The sequence below is a fragment of the Mauremys mutica genome, chromosome 6, assembly GCF_020497125.1.
Source record: "Mauremys mutica isolate MM-2020 ecotype Southern chromosome 6, ASM2049712v1, whole genome shotgun sequence".
NCBI classification, from domain to species: domain Eukaryota; kingdom Metazoa; phylum Chordata; order Testudines; family Geoemydidae; genus Mauremys; species Mauremys mutica.
In genome coordinates, this window is record NC_059077.1 from 1,396,525 (window position 1) to 1,411,741 (window position 15,217).

The 15,217-nt window shown below is 59.0% G+C and overlaps 1 protein-coding gene across 1 annotated transcript in view; it reads right to left on the reverse strand.

Annotated features, from left to right (window-relative positions):
* Nucleotides 1–2,043: 2,043 nt before the first annotated feature.
* LOC123372836 (receptor-type tyrosine-protein phosphatase epsilon-like) overlaps nucleotides 2,044–15,217 on the reverse strand; it is a 58,245-nt gene continuing 45,071 nt past the window's right edge. Inside the window, exons 19-25 of the mRNA XM_045021344.1 lie at nucleotides 13,794–13,893; nucleotides 13,194–13,273; nucleotides 12,309–12,443; nucleotides 10,606–10,731; nucleotides 6,518–6,675; nucleotides 4,487–4,622; nucleotides 2,044–3,347 (exon numbers count right to left, since the gene is read on the reverse strand). Coding sequence (XP_044877279.1) covers nucleotides 3,273–3,347; nucleotides 4,487–4,622; nucleotides 6,518–6,675; nucleotides 10,606–10,731; nucleotides 12,309–12,443; nucleotides 13,194–13,273; nucleotides 13,794–13,893 — 810 coding nt within the window. The 3' untranslated portion in view covers nucleotides 2,044–3,272. The remainder of the gene's footprint in view (nucleotides 3,348–4,486; nucleotides 4,623–6,517; nucleotides 6,676–10,605; nucleotides 10,732–12,308; nucleotides 12,444–13,193; nucleotides 13,274–13,793; nucleotides 13,894–15,217) is intronic.

A 15,217-nucleotide genomic window follows, 5' to 3' on the forward strand; every position in this document is an offset into this window, starting at 1 on the left:
GCTCAGCTATCTTAAGTACAGGCTGGAGTTGGTGAGTTACATGTCATTTCCACCCTTAGTTCTATGACCCAGAAGTTACCGACAGAGATGGTATTGAATATCACTGAGGCTGGGCAGGCATTGCAGTGGGATCTAGTATGTTTAGAAATCCAGGATTTCCTGAATGACCAGCTAATGGCCATTTGGAGTAATCTTGAGCACCAGACATGGCCCACTGCCCTTACAGACACATCTGAAGTACCATCTGATCTGTGGTCATGGAAACATATTTGGACACTTTCTGGATGAAAGTGTGTACATTCACACTGCTCCTTCCAAGCATATGGACCGGTTAGGGTGGATGTGGGCTCCCACATACCGAATCCTGCCGGGTCCATGGGGAGGATGCATATGGGACTAAATTATTCACCGAGACATCTGGGAAATTAAACCACTGGGTATACCTACCTGAGTTATAGTCAGTGCCCCGATCCCTTAGTTGTTAAATGAACAAGGTTCCACTCTTTTGTCCATGCATTCATTCCTGGGTTGGGGGTGACTAAGCTTAAAGGAGCAGTTGTAAATATTTCTGCAGAGCTTCATTGCTTTTTGGCCTCAAAGTGTGAGAAAACTCAGCCAAAAGGTTTGGTGAGTATTCTCAAAGGGGGGAGAACTGTTGGAAAACCATAGTGCTAATGAAGCCTTTTTGTATTAGGCCTGAGTGAACCAAAGTTATGCTATGCTTGCCCAAACCGTGTTGGAAAGCTTACAGAACTTATTAGACTGAAGGCTGTGTATTTACCTATGTCAGCTATTTTGCTTATCAGCTTGTTTGGCTCCCCAAGTGTATGCAGCTGCGTTCACATGTATGCATCCAAAGTATCTAGTACAAAGGGTCAACGGATGTATCTTGTGTCCCCTTCAGAATGACAAATGTATCCTCAACAGATGTATCTTGTAGCCCCCACAAAATGATATATGTATCCTGCGTATCCAATTATCCCCTAATAGATGCATGTACAGGTTCTACAGGTCAACCAAATGACGTAGACAAATGTAGGCTAAGTTGTTTGTTACTGATTATAAAAAGGCCCGTTCGGGCTTGTGGGGTGTCTCTCTCTTCTGGCACTAGCCAATCAGAGCACCCGCTCAGCTGACCGATCAATAAAGGGTGTGGTACTCGTCTTCCTGTCTCCGTGCCTCCTTGGTGTAATTAGGTAAGCTCCAGGGGGAAATGAGCCCTTTTGGCTAACACTTCTGTGGGGGCTGCCAGGTGAGGTCACACCAGTATCCCTCAGCCAGTCTGGGGATGTCTTCTGAAGGGGAGATCTGGGCCAAAGCCTCCTATTCCTTGGGCACACTTGTTCCCCATTTACAGCGCCACCCGCTCTAGCAGTGAGCTCTCCATCCACAGCAAGCTGCAGCATGAGGTTTAAGCTACCATACTCCCCCTCCCTTTCCTGTTGGTAGTGGCCAAGGGAATGCTGGGAAATGTAGTTCTTTCCCTGCTCCACGGCTGGCTCTATAGGCAGGGAGCTAACCAAGGAACTACAGCTCCCAGGCTGGATCCCTGCTAGCTGCTGCCCCTGCAAATGGGCTGCCCCAAGCAGCTGCTTGCTTTGGTGGTGTGATGAAGTGGGATTGGTTTTAATGTTCCCTCTGAATACTGTGGGGGGGCCTCAGCTCTGGCCGACCCTCTGTCGCCTGGCAACTAATGGCCAGGCCCTTCCCCCCCTGCAAGGGGATGCTAAAGGTGGGGGAGACAGAGAGAGCAGGTGACCTCCTGGCCTGGGAAAGAGACAAAGCCCAGAGAGGAGGGGCTGGAGGGGTTGGGTAGTTTTTGGAAGCTGGCTGGGAAATGGAGGGGAGCCCTGAGGAGGCTCGGGCCTCCCAACGGGGCGGTGGCCTCCCTGGGGCCCCAGATGGACCTAACTAAGGGGGGGTCTTGTTGTCTGTACTGGCAAGACCTGGTCTGGACTGTGTTCCTGTCGTCTAAATAAACCTGTGTTACTGGCTGGCTGAGAGTCACGTCTGACTGTGAAGTGGGGGTGCAGGGCCCTCTGGCTTCCCCAGGACCCCGCTGGGGTGGACTCGCTGTGGGAAGCACACGGAGGGGCACATATGAATGCGACGTATGAGCTTCCTGCCCTAAAGACAGGCTGCTCCAAGGGAGAGGAGGCTCCCCAAAGTCCTGACTGGCTTTGTGGGGAGCAGTTGAGAGCATCGCCCGGGGACTCTGTGACAACTGGTGCCTAGAGCCACCCCTGAACAAGTGCAACCGTAGTCCATGGCGCAGTCTGGAAGCGTGTTAATGTGTCTGAGCTTTGCCAGAATCGATAACTAATGACAATACGTGTCAGAGCAGCAGCCGTGTTAGTCTGTATCTGCAGAAAGAACAGCAGTCCTTGTGGCACTTAGAGATGAACCCATTTATTTGAGCATATATATGTGTCTCACTAAATGTTCCAGTCTATGCAGCCGATGAAGTGGGCTGGAGCCCACGAAAGCTCACGCCCAAATCAATGTGTGAGTCTCTGATGTGCCACCAGGGCCCCTGTTCTGATGATGAAAAGGCAACAAACAGGAATCTGGGGACTGGGTTTTCCTTGGCACAGCTGCTGCCCCAGCCATGGGCCGTGCTCCTTGCTTACAAGACGACAGGCTGGGCTGCACCTAAACCTGAGGTGAAGCTGGTAAACTGAGGCACCGTTTCCACAGGGCAGCAGCTTGGTGTGTGTCGCTGGGGTCCAGGAGACGCAGCATCAGGCCCGGGAGTGGAACAGGGCAGGGCGTGTAAATGAGCAGCCTGCAGAGGGAAGGCACAGGGCTCGCGGAGCCCGGCTTGGAGTGCTCGTGTTGCCAGCAGCCGGGACTCTGGGAGCGTTTCCCTGGTGGGCATGGCCAGGGCTCCCTCCCGCGGCGAGCAGCGGTGGCGATTCCCCCCGGACACCTCGGCTAACCCTGAGAAGTGACAGTGCACACTGGCTCTGGCTCCAGGTACGTTACCGCCCAAATCCCTGGCTGAGCAAAGTCTGGGATCGACCCCCGCCCTGGAAATGATCCCAGAGGAAATTGTCTGCTTCAGCCAGCTGCGGGGGCTCCAGGGTACGGAGTGTCAGGAGTCCAGAGCATCCCAGCCGGCACCGCCAGGGCCCTTCTCGTCTCTGCCAGGTTCCATGGCCCCAGCTCGCCCCCCAGGACAGGGCGTCTGCCCGGGCACAGAGCAGTATGGAGGTGCCACGAGAAGCAGCAGCAGCGGCAGGTCCTGACTCGAGATGGTCCCTTGCTCACCTCTATTTGAAATTCCCATAGAGTTTGAATGAGTCCAGGTAGCTCAGGGCTAACTCGTAGCAGAACCTGTACTGCGCCTGGGGAGAGAAGCTGCATGTGAGCACCCCAGCCGCAGCCTCCCAGAGCCGGACCCAGCAGGAGCCCAGCCCCCGGCCCCCAGCTGCAACCTCCCAGAGCTGGACCCAGCAGGAGTCCAGCCCCCAGCCGCAGCCTCCCAGAGCCGGACCCAGCAGGAGTCCAGCCCCCAGCCGCAGCCTCCCAGAGCCGGACCCAGCAGGAGCCCAGCCCCCGGCCCCCAGCTGCAACCTCCCAGAGCTGGACCCAGCAGGAGTCCAGCCCCCAGCCGCAGCCTCCCAGAGCCGGACCCAGCAGGAGTCCAGCCCCCAGCCGCAGCCTCCCAGAGCCGGACCCACCAGGAGCCCAGCCCCCAGCCACAGCCTCCCTGAGCCGGACCCGGCAGGAGCCCGGCCCCCGGCCCCCAGCCGCAGCCTCCCAGAGCCGGACCCAGCAGGAGTCCAGCCCCCGGGCCCCAGCCACAGCCTCCCTGAGCCGGACCCAGCAGGAGCCCAGCCCCCGGCCCCCAGCCGCAGCCTCCCAGAGCCGGACCCAGCAGGAGCCTAGCCCCCGGGCCCCAGCCACAGCCTCCCTGAGCCGGACCCAGCAGGAGCCTAGCCCCCGGCCGCAGCCTCCCTGAGCCTGAGCCGGGCCTGGCTGGAGCCCGGAACCTGGCCCCCGGCCCCCAGCTGCAGCCTCCCAGAGCAAGACCCAGCAGGAGCCCGGCCCCTGCCCCCCGGCCGCAGCCTCCCCGATCCGGACCCAGCAGGAGCCCGGCCCCCGGCTGCAGCCTCACCGAGCCGGACCCGGAGGAGCTCCCCCACTCCTGCCATGCTGTCTTGGCTCTAGCAGAGCCCATCACCATAGCCTCTGACGTGAAGCACAATCCCCAGAGGCTGCAGATCTCACCCCCACCCCCCGCCACCCCGAGGCAGCTGGGGCTGGGGTCTGTTTCCCGCTCTGGGGGCTCTGGAATCAGCCTGGGCCCAAGGAGCCAGGGAGGGACTGAGAGCAGCATGGGATGCTGGGGAGGCAGGAGCTTTGATTGTGTGACTGTCCCGGGGCGACTGGGGCAGTCGCAGGGGCTGCCTGAGCTCTGGCTCCTGGCCTTGGGGCTGGCAGCAGGAGCACCGGCCTCTCTGGGCCAGGCTGGGGCACTTACCACATCCTTGATCATCTGCCGTCGCCGGCGCTTCAGCATTCTCACCGCCTGTGAGACGTCCAGCAGCCCCTCGCTGCGGATCTGCTCACACATGAAGCTGGCGGCACAGAAGAGCCCGCAGCGGCTGGCACCGTCCCTATGGGGCAGAAGGAAAGTGCGGATCGGCGCAGGCCCGGGGTTGCCCAATGGCACCGAGCTGCCAGCGCCCAGACCTGCCGCTGTTCTACGTGGCTGGTGCGCCAGGGAGCTGCAGCCCAGGCTATGGCTTTAAAGTTATAAGTATTGGCTCTATCCTGTCTGTGCTTCACACTTGTGCTGTGCTTCTGGGGGACACCCCAGACAATTTGGCATCAGCTCTGCCTGGCCTGCTTGAGGGCCCATTAAGGACCATCAGCTAATACAACTGACCCATGGAGAGAAGCAGATACACCTTGTACTCAGCAAGGCAGGGACAGGCCTATGGACAGAACTCAGGTTTTTCCAGGCCACGTGCTCGGTAGTTTGTATTTGGGACAAAGGAAGCAGAGGCCATATGGCAAGAGGCTATAAAAGGCAGCTGCATCTCCTCCATCTTGTCTTCAATCCTGCTTCTGACCTCTGGAGGGACTTTGCTACAAACTGAAGCTCTGAACAAAGGACTGAATGACCCATCCCAGCGGGGGATGTTCCAGAGACTTGATTTGAACCTGCAGTTTACTCCATCACTGCTGCAAGCCTGAACTAAGAACTTTGCCATTACTGGATGTGACTGATTCCATTTAACCAATTCTAGCTCTCATCTATATTTCTTTCTTTTTATGAATAAACTGTTAGATTCGAGAGGATTGGCAACAGCGTGATTTGTGGGTAAGATCTGATGTGTAGATTGACCTGGGTCTGGGGCTTGGTCCTTTGGGATCGAGAGAACCTTTTTCTTTTACTGGGGTGTTGGTTTTCATAACCATTCATCCCCAGGACGAGTGGCACTGGTGGTGATACTGGGAAACTGGAGTGTCTAAGGGAATTGCTTGTGTGACTTGTGGTTAGCCAGTGGGGTGAGACCGAAGTCCTCTCTGTCTGGCTGGTTTGGTGCCTTACTAACGAAGGACCCCCAGCCTAGGGCTGCGACTGCCCTGCTCTGAGCAATTTGTCCTGAACTGATACTCTCAGGGGGGTCCCACCAAAGGCAGCAGCGTTACACCAGCGTTACACCAGCAGACAGAGCTGTGCTGCCCAAAGTGACCAACACTGGCTGGTGCTGGGTTACAAATCACTTTAGTACTGACTGCAGGGGGGTGAAATGCTGTTGTTGTCTTTGTGGTAGGAGCAAAGGGGGGCAGGGCTGTGCTTACCCTGTCCCAAATGAGGGGGTCGCCCTCAGCTGAAAACACCTCGTTTAGCCAGGGGCTCGAATGCCAGAGCCCCGTGAAAGTAAGAGGGGTGGGCACGCTTCCCCCTGGGGGTGTGGAGTTTCCCTAAAGGTCCCTAGACTGGTTTAACTGGTGGGGGGGGGAAGCACAGGTCGGCTGTAGAACGGAAGAACACGAGGCGGAAGCTCTGCCCCACGCACGCTGGGTGGGCGTCCTGCTCACAGTTTGTTTATGAATCCTGCTTGTGGCGTTTTCCCTAATTAATGTCAGGTGACTTCCCTCCCTGCATGAAAAGTGTCTTTCCTACACTCTGTGCTTGCGAGAGGGGAAGTTTGGCCTCCCAGAGGCCCCCAGGGGTGGGTGTAATTGTCCCAGGTCACTGGGTGGGGGCTCGAGCGGCTCTGTGTTGTGTCGATGGAAAGGAACCCCCAGGTATTGACCCTGGCCCTGCCTGCGGTTACTGCCGGTTCCACACCCATCGATGGTCCCAGTCTACGCCAGCCTCCACCCAGGAGAGTCTGTGCCCGGTGCCCACTGCGCTGAGCCACTTCCTGCTGCAGGGATGGGCGTGAGCTCCTGCTCCGCACCGGGCAGAGACAGCCCGTTGTGCCGGGTGCTGCTGGAGCTGGGACCACGGGCCTGCTATCACGCCAGGGCTGCCCGGCCCAGAGCCCTCACTCACCAGCAAGTGACGAGAACGTGGCTGTCCTGGCTCGTCCGCCGGCTCCGCTCCACCTCCCCCAGCAGGCTGATGATGGTGGCAGGGCGTGGGGGGAGCTGCTGCTGCATGGGCCAGTCGTCTACTTGCCACAACCTGATCTCCTGCGCGGGCTTCTTGGGCTAGTGAGGAGGGGAGGAACCGCAGCAGAGTTAGCACATGACTTATGAGGAGAGGCTGAGGGAACTGGGATTGTTTAGTCTGCAGAAGAGAAGAATGAGGGGGGATTTGATAGCTGCTTTCAACTACCTGAAGTGGGGTTCCAAAGAGGATGGATCTAGACTGTTCTCAGTGGTGGCAGATGACAGAACAAGGAGTAATGGTCTCAAGTTGCAGTGGGGGAGGTTTAGGTTGGACATTAGGAAAAACTTTTTCACTCAGAGAGTGGTGAAGCACTGGAATGGGTTCCCTAGGGAGGTGGTGGAATCTCCTTCCTTAGAGGTTTTTAAGGTCAGGCTTGACAAAGCCCTGGCTGGGATGATTTAGTTGGGTTTGGTCCTGCTTTGAGCAGGGGGTGGGACTAGATACCTCCTGAGGTCCCTTCCAGCCCTGATATTCTATGATTCTATGAACAGGGCTCAGCTGGGAAAGCTGTTCTCAGGTCCCCTCCGCCCTGAACGTGCCCAGTTGTTTGAACCTTCCCCCACCGGCCAGGTTCTCTGACCCGTCTCTCTCCTCTGGCCCCTCGCCAGCCTGCCCCCTTTCCCAAAGCGCGGGGCGCCCAGACGTGGGCACAGGACGGCAGCCGAGGCCTCACGCGGCCGAGTGGAGCAGGACGGCTGACAGCTACGATACCGTGTGGGCCCTGCCTTCTCTCCAGCCTGGCTGCCGCGCTGCCTTTCGCAGGACGGTTCTGAAAGGCAGCCGGGCTCCCCAACACCCTCCCCGCACAGTCCCATCCTCAGGGGGCAGCAATCACTCTCTAGGCGGCCGAGGGCCCAGCCCTGCTCCGAGGGCCCCACCTGGAGTCCCCCAGGGCCCTGGCCAGGCGAGGGTCACCCTCAGGGCAGCGATAGCGGCTCTGAGCTCTGTGGTCGGATCAGCAGCTAGCCCTGAATCTCAGCTCCCAGCTGGGTCTCCGTTGAGCTGGGAGCCCTGCTGCAGGGCCGTCCTTAGGCATTCTCGCAACATGTGCAGCTGCGTAGAGCACCTGAAAATCAGGGGCACCGCTGGGTCTCAGTATCCACCCCCACCCCCCCCACCCCCGGCTTTCCTATCCCTGTTCTGACCCTTCCTGCAGGCTCCCGCAGCTGGTGCTGCAGCCTGGTGAGTCTCCTCGGGAGGGGATCTAGGAGTTAAAAGTGAAAAAGCCTCCAGCCAGCAGCCCTGTTAGCACAACACTGAAACTGCTAAAGAGCCAGTCAAGGGGTAATGACGCCATGTAACCAGCATTTGCCAACCCCCAGGTAGAGACTGTCAGTTTCTGAATGTACTGACAGAACCAGCTGTGCCTGTGTGACCACCTGGGAATGTTCTTCATGTTTGCTCTGAATACGGTGTTGGTGCCTCAGTGTCCCCTCTGCAGTTCTTAATATCTAGGTGGTGGGATCAGGGGGTGTGGTTGCTGCAGAGGAAGGGGCCAGTGCACCTAAATGCCTGATGCTCTGTCTCCTAGCAACTGATGGCCTGGGCCCCTCCTCTGCAAAGGTGCCAACTGAAGGTGTTGGAGACAAAAAGGTCAGGTGACCTCCTGGCCCGGGAAAGGAGCTGAGCAGAGAAGAGGGGCTGGAGGGGGTTTCAGTTTGGGGCTGGCTGGGGACGAGGAGTGAAGTGCAGACGTGGGGGTCTGGCTCACTGCCCCCAAGAATGGACCCGGCCGAGGAGTCCGGTTCGCGGTACCTACAAGCTCTGTTTTAGACCCTGTTCCTGTCATCGAATAAACCTCTGTGTTACTGGCTGGCTGAGAGTCACGTCTGACTGCGCAGTGGGGGGCAGGACCCTCTGGCTTCCCCAGGACCCCGCCTGGGCAGACTCGCTGGGGGAAGCGCACGGAGGGGCAGAGGATGCTAATGCTCCAAGGAGAGACCCAGGAGGTGAAGCCGTGGGAGCTTCTTGCCCTGCAGACAGGCTGCTCCGAGGGAGAGGAGGCTCCCCAGAGTCCTGCCTGGCTTGGTGGGGAGCAGTTCCAGAGCAGCGCCCGGGGACTCGGTGACAGCATGACTGTCATATTTACTCAGAACATCATACTCTACAGGACCTTAGTTTAATATTTGCTTTAAAAATATTTCATTAGTGTGTCAGTGAAGATTATAAAATCCTTGTATAGATTTGTAGATGCACGATCATCTTTAGCCTTAAATGCTGGGATCTTCAGACATACAGTTTTTTAAATAAATCCTTCAAAAGACCCCCCTTAGCTAAAATACACATTTTAATTACTATAGTAAAAAAACTTGCTTCCAAAGTCTTTCTGTCCTTCCCTTTCTCCCTTCACCCCCTCATCCCCCACCCCCCATTGAAGAGAGCCCTTGAAGGGACAACACCCCCTTCCTTCCAGAAAGCTGGACAAAGCGTTCCCCTTTCTTTACTTCTGACTATCTGATGAACTAGTTTTAAGAGAACCCTCCAGCCAAATCAGCACCTAGAGAGAGATAAAATCCTTTGTTATGCCTAAAATCTTGGGAAACATATTTTTTAAAGGTGGTGACATTTCATAAACCTGTATTGTTACGGAGATCACACACAGTAAATTAGTTTGCTTTTTTCTGAAAGCGAAGAACATTATCATGAACACACTAAACCTCTGTGCCTGATTAATTTAAAAGAATGTCTTTGTTTCAGTGAGTTAAATATGTAGTAAGCTGGAATGAGGACTTTATGAAGGCTTAAGGGTACATTTAAAATATAAAAGAGGCTAAAAATACTGATGAAGAAAAGGGAAAACAGAGAAGAGCTGCATCGTGCATTCCATAATATTGAATGTTGTGTTCAGCAGGACGGCTGACTCACCCTTACTACAAAGTTTTTGCAAATAAATCTCTGACAAACTTCAGGGCAGATCAAAAAACCTGTGAGTGACATTTTTTATTCCCAAGTTTAGTGTTTTTAATTAGGTACCTTCTGCCCGTCCATTCTGCGTGAGGGAGAGGGTACAGGGTGTCTGCAGGGAACAGTGACTCTCCATCACCGTGAGGGGGGCTGGGTGTTTTGTTATCCTTTCTGCCTCCCCCTCCACCCCCCCGCTGCCGGGCTGCAAGCTCGGGCTGCCCTCAGGCATAGGGGCACCAGTTTAATACTGCCCAGGGCCCCATAAATCCTGCCTAGGGCCCCACGGCTCTCCTGGGGGGCAGGGCCCTGAGGGCTGACCTCATGTGACGAACTGGAAATGTTCTTAATGTTTTCTCTGAATACTGTGTGGGTGCCTCAGTGTCCCCTCTGCAGTTCTTAAGTCTCTAGGTGGTGGAATAAGGGTGAGCAAAGGGCCAGTGCACCGAAATGCCCGACACTCTGTCTCCTAGCAACTGATGGCCTGGGCCCCTCCTCTGCAAAGGTGCCAACTGAAGGTGTTGGAGACAAAGAGACCAGGTGACCTCCTGGCCCGGGAAAGGAGCTGAGCAGAGGAGGAGGGACTGGAGGGCGTGTCAGTCTGGAGCTGGCTGGGGACGAGGAGTGAAGTGCAGACGTGGGGGTCTGGCTCACTGCCCCCCAGAATGGACCCGGCTGAGGGGTCCCGTTCTCTGTACCTACAAGCTCTGTTAGACCCTGTTCCTGTCATTGAATAAACCTCTGTGTTACTGGCTGGCTGAGAGTCCCGTCTGACTGCGCAGTGGGGGGGCAGGACCCTGTGGCTTCCCCAGGACCCGCCTGGGCGGACTCGCTGGGGGAAGCGCACGGAGGGGCAGAGGATGCTGAATGCTCCAAGGAGAGACCCAGGAGGTGAAGCCGTGGGAGCTTCTTGCCCTGCAGACAGGCTGCTCCGAGGGAGAGGAGGCTCCCCAGAGTCCTGCCTGGCTTTGTGGGGAGCAGTTCCAGAGCATCGCCCGGGGACCCCGAGACACCTCAGAGGAAGACCCAGGACCATCCCAGGCACCCCACTCTGGGGCAGCACCTACCTGCTGCCTGTTGGTTACAGCGAGTGTGCGGATGGTGAAGCCAGCTCCCGGCTCCTCCGAGATCAGCTCGACGTGGAAACGGCCGTAAGAGGCCTCTCCATGTGCAGGCCAGAACGCCATGTATGTCTGGGGAGTGAACATATGGACCTGCTCACACACGTGTGCTCACAGGGCACATAGGGAACCGGCACACGCAGTCATGCGCCTAACACCAGCACACAGGAAATGTTCAGACCCCACACACGGGCCTGTTCACACACGTGTGCTCACAGGGCACGCACGGACTGGGCACACGCACAGACACAGGCCTAATGCCAGCACACGGGAAGCGTTCATAGCGGTGTTCTCAGGGCCGGCTTTATGAAGGGCGGGGCCCGATCTGAATACCCGGCAGTGGTCTGGGGCTTCGGCGGCACTTTTCGGGGGGGGGTCCACTACGGGTCTTCTGCGGCACCGAAGGACCCCCTGCTGCTGAAATGCTGCCGAAGCCCTGGAACGGACCCCCCACCCTGCCCCAGGGCCAAAATGCTGCCGAAGCCCCGGAACGGACCCACCCCGGGCCAAAATGCTGCCGAAGCCCCGGAGTGGACCACCCACCCCCCGCCGCCGGGTGAGTTAAAAATAAATGTAAAAGATGCCTATGGCGCGGGGCCCTCTTAGGCGCGGGGCCCAATTCCGGGGCGTCGGGGGAATGGGCTTACAGCCGGCTCTGAGTGTTCTGATGCACAAAGCAGCTCCCACCCCCACGTGTGCCCACACACCAGCCCGGCCAGAGACAGGGCACAGGCACCTGGTGTCCTCACGCACGTACACTCATACCGCTACGGGAACCACTGGTGCCAGGGCCCACGCGTGCAACTGCACCCCCGGCCATCTGGCCAAGCTGTGCACCCCCAGGCCTGCACCTCCTGTGTCTCAGCCAGCCCCGGGTCCCACTCCACCGGCTGGGACCGCGTAGCTCCGCTCAGGGCTGGGGCCTGGCAGACGCCCTGGGCGAGCCGGGAGGGGCTCGGCTACACAGGGCAGCAGGCAGGCAGTGCCAGGGAGCTGCAGCACAGGCGACGGATGGTGCGGGGGAGCCTGGGCTGCCACTGCTAGGACCGGGGTGCCCGGTTCACAGCTCCATGCCAGGCACCCTGCCGGTAGGGGGAGCAGAGCGGGAGGTGGCACAGCGCCCCCCTGAGCTGGGAGGCTGCAGCCGCCCGACGCGCACGGACATGCGGCGTAGCCCCAGTCTCTCTGCGGAGGGTCCCAGTGTGTGATGGTGAGAGGGGAGTAACCAGCAAAGCCCCACAGACAGACACCATTCCCCATCCCCAACCCCACTCCATACACGAATGCATCTGCCCTCCCGGAGGCTCCCAGGCATCCCTAGCACCCTCCGCTGCCTGGCCTGGCCGGGCGGCTCCGCCGGAGGATCTGTGCCCCGGGGAGTTACAGCTCGGGGGTTACAGCGTGGGCCGACAGCCCCACGGCAGGGAGGGAAACCCCGTCACTGTGGTGAGGAGGGGAGGTGGGGGTTCTCCTTCAAGCGCCAGCCACTAAGCTGCTCAGATCAGCCCCCTCCATCCCCCGTTTGTGCTCCGAGCTCTCAGCCGGCCACCCCAGGGTGTGCCAGGGCCCTGCTGTGAGCTGCTCATGCCCCAGGGCTGGCAGAGCCAGGGGCGGCCCCGGGTGTGCAGGGGAGATGGCGCAGGGCTGACCTGGTCCAGCTCCTCGAGGCGGTTCAGCATGACCAGCATGGTGCAGGTGTAGTCCCAGAGCAGGGCCCAGAAATCCACCAGCGTCTCCCTGAGCGGCAGCTGGGTGACGATGACGTTGTCTTCTTCCGCGTACGTCTGCAAGAGACACAGACCGACCCGGTGGGAGCCACCAGCCAGCGCCCCTGCCTCGGGCACCACCCAGAGCCTTCACCCCGCCAGCCACGCTGCTGGCCCCAGCCCTGCCATGGCGGGGAGCAGCCGGGGCTCGGCCGAGCGGAAGTGTGACCCGGACCCAGGAACACGCAGGCTGAGATACTGCCCCGGACCATCTCCCCCAGCCCAAGGTACCAGCCCAGCTTCACGCTCCGGGTCCCTCCGGCCCCCAGCCAGAGCCGCCAGGGTCCCCAGCCCAGACACAGCGACAGGGCTCACTGCAGCAAGCCAAGGGCAAAGGGGGGGATGCGGCACAGCTGGGCTGGGGGGGAGGGGATGCAGCACTGCTGGGCTGGGGGGGCAGGAGGGGGAGGGGATGCGGCACAGCTGGGCTGGGGGGGAGGGGATGCGGCACAGCTGGGCTGGGGGGGAGGGGATGTGGCACAGCTGGGCTGTGAGGGGGGAGGGGGATGCGGCACAGCTGGGCTGGGGGGGAGGGGATGCGGCACAGCTGGGCTGGGAGAAAGGGGACTGACACTGATTCTCGGGGACCATCTCCTGGTGCCGAGGCCCCTGTCTGGGGGATCCCCAGGGAAGCCTGGTGCTCGGCAGCCCCATCGCTGGGCCCTGCTAACGGCAGCAGACGAGGCCCGGGCAGAGACACAAGGGCTGGGGCTGGGGAGGTCCTGGGCTCGCTGCTCGCGCCCACGCTCAGGACAGCCGGAGCCCTACCCCGACAAACACCGCGTTGATGTAGCCAGGCGAGCCGTCCGCGTTCAGCGAGGACATCAGGATGGGGCGGTTGCAGTCCGCTGGGAGGGGAAGGAAGGAGAGAGGTCGTGTCCCACCCCTCACACGGGCAGGAGCCCCCGGCCTGGGCCGAGAAGCACCACGTGAAGGGTCCAGCCCCCCATGCTCACAGCGCCTGTGCCTGGCCTGGCAGCGGAGCTGCGGGGAGCAGACCCCGTCGGTTTCCGGTGTCCCAGCGCTCAGCACTCGCCTCTTACACCGTGCGTGGGGCGGGGGGCTGGCGGCACGGGGCAGGGGTACCAGCTGGTGCATGCCGGGTGGGGCTGGGCCATGAACGCAGAAGGACAGAGGGATTTAGAGAATAACCCCGCCCTGGGCCGGGGCCGGGGCCCTTGGTGGAGCACTGGCTGGGAGCTCTCCAGCCAGTGACAGGGGCAGGGAGGGCTGAGACGCAGGGCACTCCCTGGGCAGCGAGTCTCCACAGAGCCCTGCCAGGGCCTCGGGAAAGCCAGGTCCCTGAGCGCTCCCGGGGCACGGTGCCCACCCACTCGCCCCAGGCTAGGCCCGGCCCCACCGTGGTACCTGGCAGGATGGTCGGCTTGCGGTTCTTGGGCTGGTTGCTGGGCTGCTGGGCCTCCTTGCACGGGGAGAGCTGGAAGAGTTCGGAAAACTTCTGCAAGGCCTGCAGGGCGGGAGGGTGCAGCGGAGTCAGCCCCAGCCGCGGCTCCCTGCTCCCACCCCAGACCCAACAGCACCCACGGCCTGGCGCCACGCCGCACCTCAGCCGCCCCGGGGCTCGTGCCACAGAGCAGATCCCACCCAGATCTCCAGGGGCGGGGCCCTGTGGGTCGGCAAGCATGAGGGGGACTCTGCTGTTCAACACGTCAGGAGAGGGGCTGGCAGAGCGGCTGCTCCTCACTGCACACGGCTGCCCCCAGGCAGCCCAGAGAAGTGAAGGGCGTGTCCATCTCGGGCAGAGCTGGGCTCTGGTGCATCAGCGCCAATCCCATTGCAGGGTCCATGTAATAAACAGCCTGGGACACTGAGCACCTGACACGTCCCCACAGTCAGGGAAACGCTGCTCCCAGGCCACACAGAGAACCTGACAGCTCCCCATGACCTGGGAAACGCTGCTCCCAGACGACACCGAGCACCTTAGACGTCCCCACGGCCCGGGAAACGTTGCTCCCAGACGACACCGAGCACCTTAGACGTCCCCACGGCCCGGGAAACACCGCTCCCAGACGACATCGACTACCTGACACATTGCTACAGTCTGGGAAATGCTGCTGTCGGAGAAAAACTCAGTTCTCGCTTTTTGTTTGGGTGCAGCAAAATCAAATACTTTATTATTTCTCCAGTAATTACAATGGAGGGAGAGAGTGCCATAGGACACAGGGTCACCCCAGTCCCGGACAGGTCTCTCAACTGGTAAACAATTACAGCAAGCTTTATACCTTTGTTACAGACAATTTCTAGCAATAATACAGACGGTAAAAAGCAACAAATACATTTTGTTTATACATAAGCCTTTCTGCTATCTTATTTGTCTCACTCCTAAGAAAAGCAAGCCTGCATATTTGGTTAGACTGTTGCAAGGTCGTAATAACTTTTCACACAGTTTACTCTGTCTCACATTATCTTGCTTCTACAAATCTCACGTCATTAGGGTCACAGCTAGCCTAACTCATGCTAAGTAACTGACATTCATTAAGATCCCTTCAAATCCTTGTTAATTATTTCCTGGCTTCCACACTGCTCCCAGGTGGCACCAAGTACCTGACATGTCTCCACAGCCCGGGAAACGGTGTGCCCCTATGATATTGAGCACCTGAGACGTCACCACTGTCACGGAGTGTGGGGGAGTCAGGGCCCGGCACCCCCGGCTTCCTGCGGTTCACCAGGACTCTCAGCCAGCCAGTAAAGCAGCAGGTTTATTCAGATGACAGGAACACAGTCCCAGACAGGTCTTGCAGGCACAGACAACAGGATCCTCCCCAGTTAGA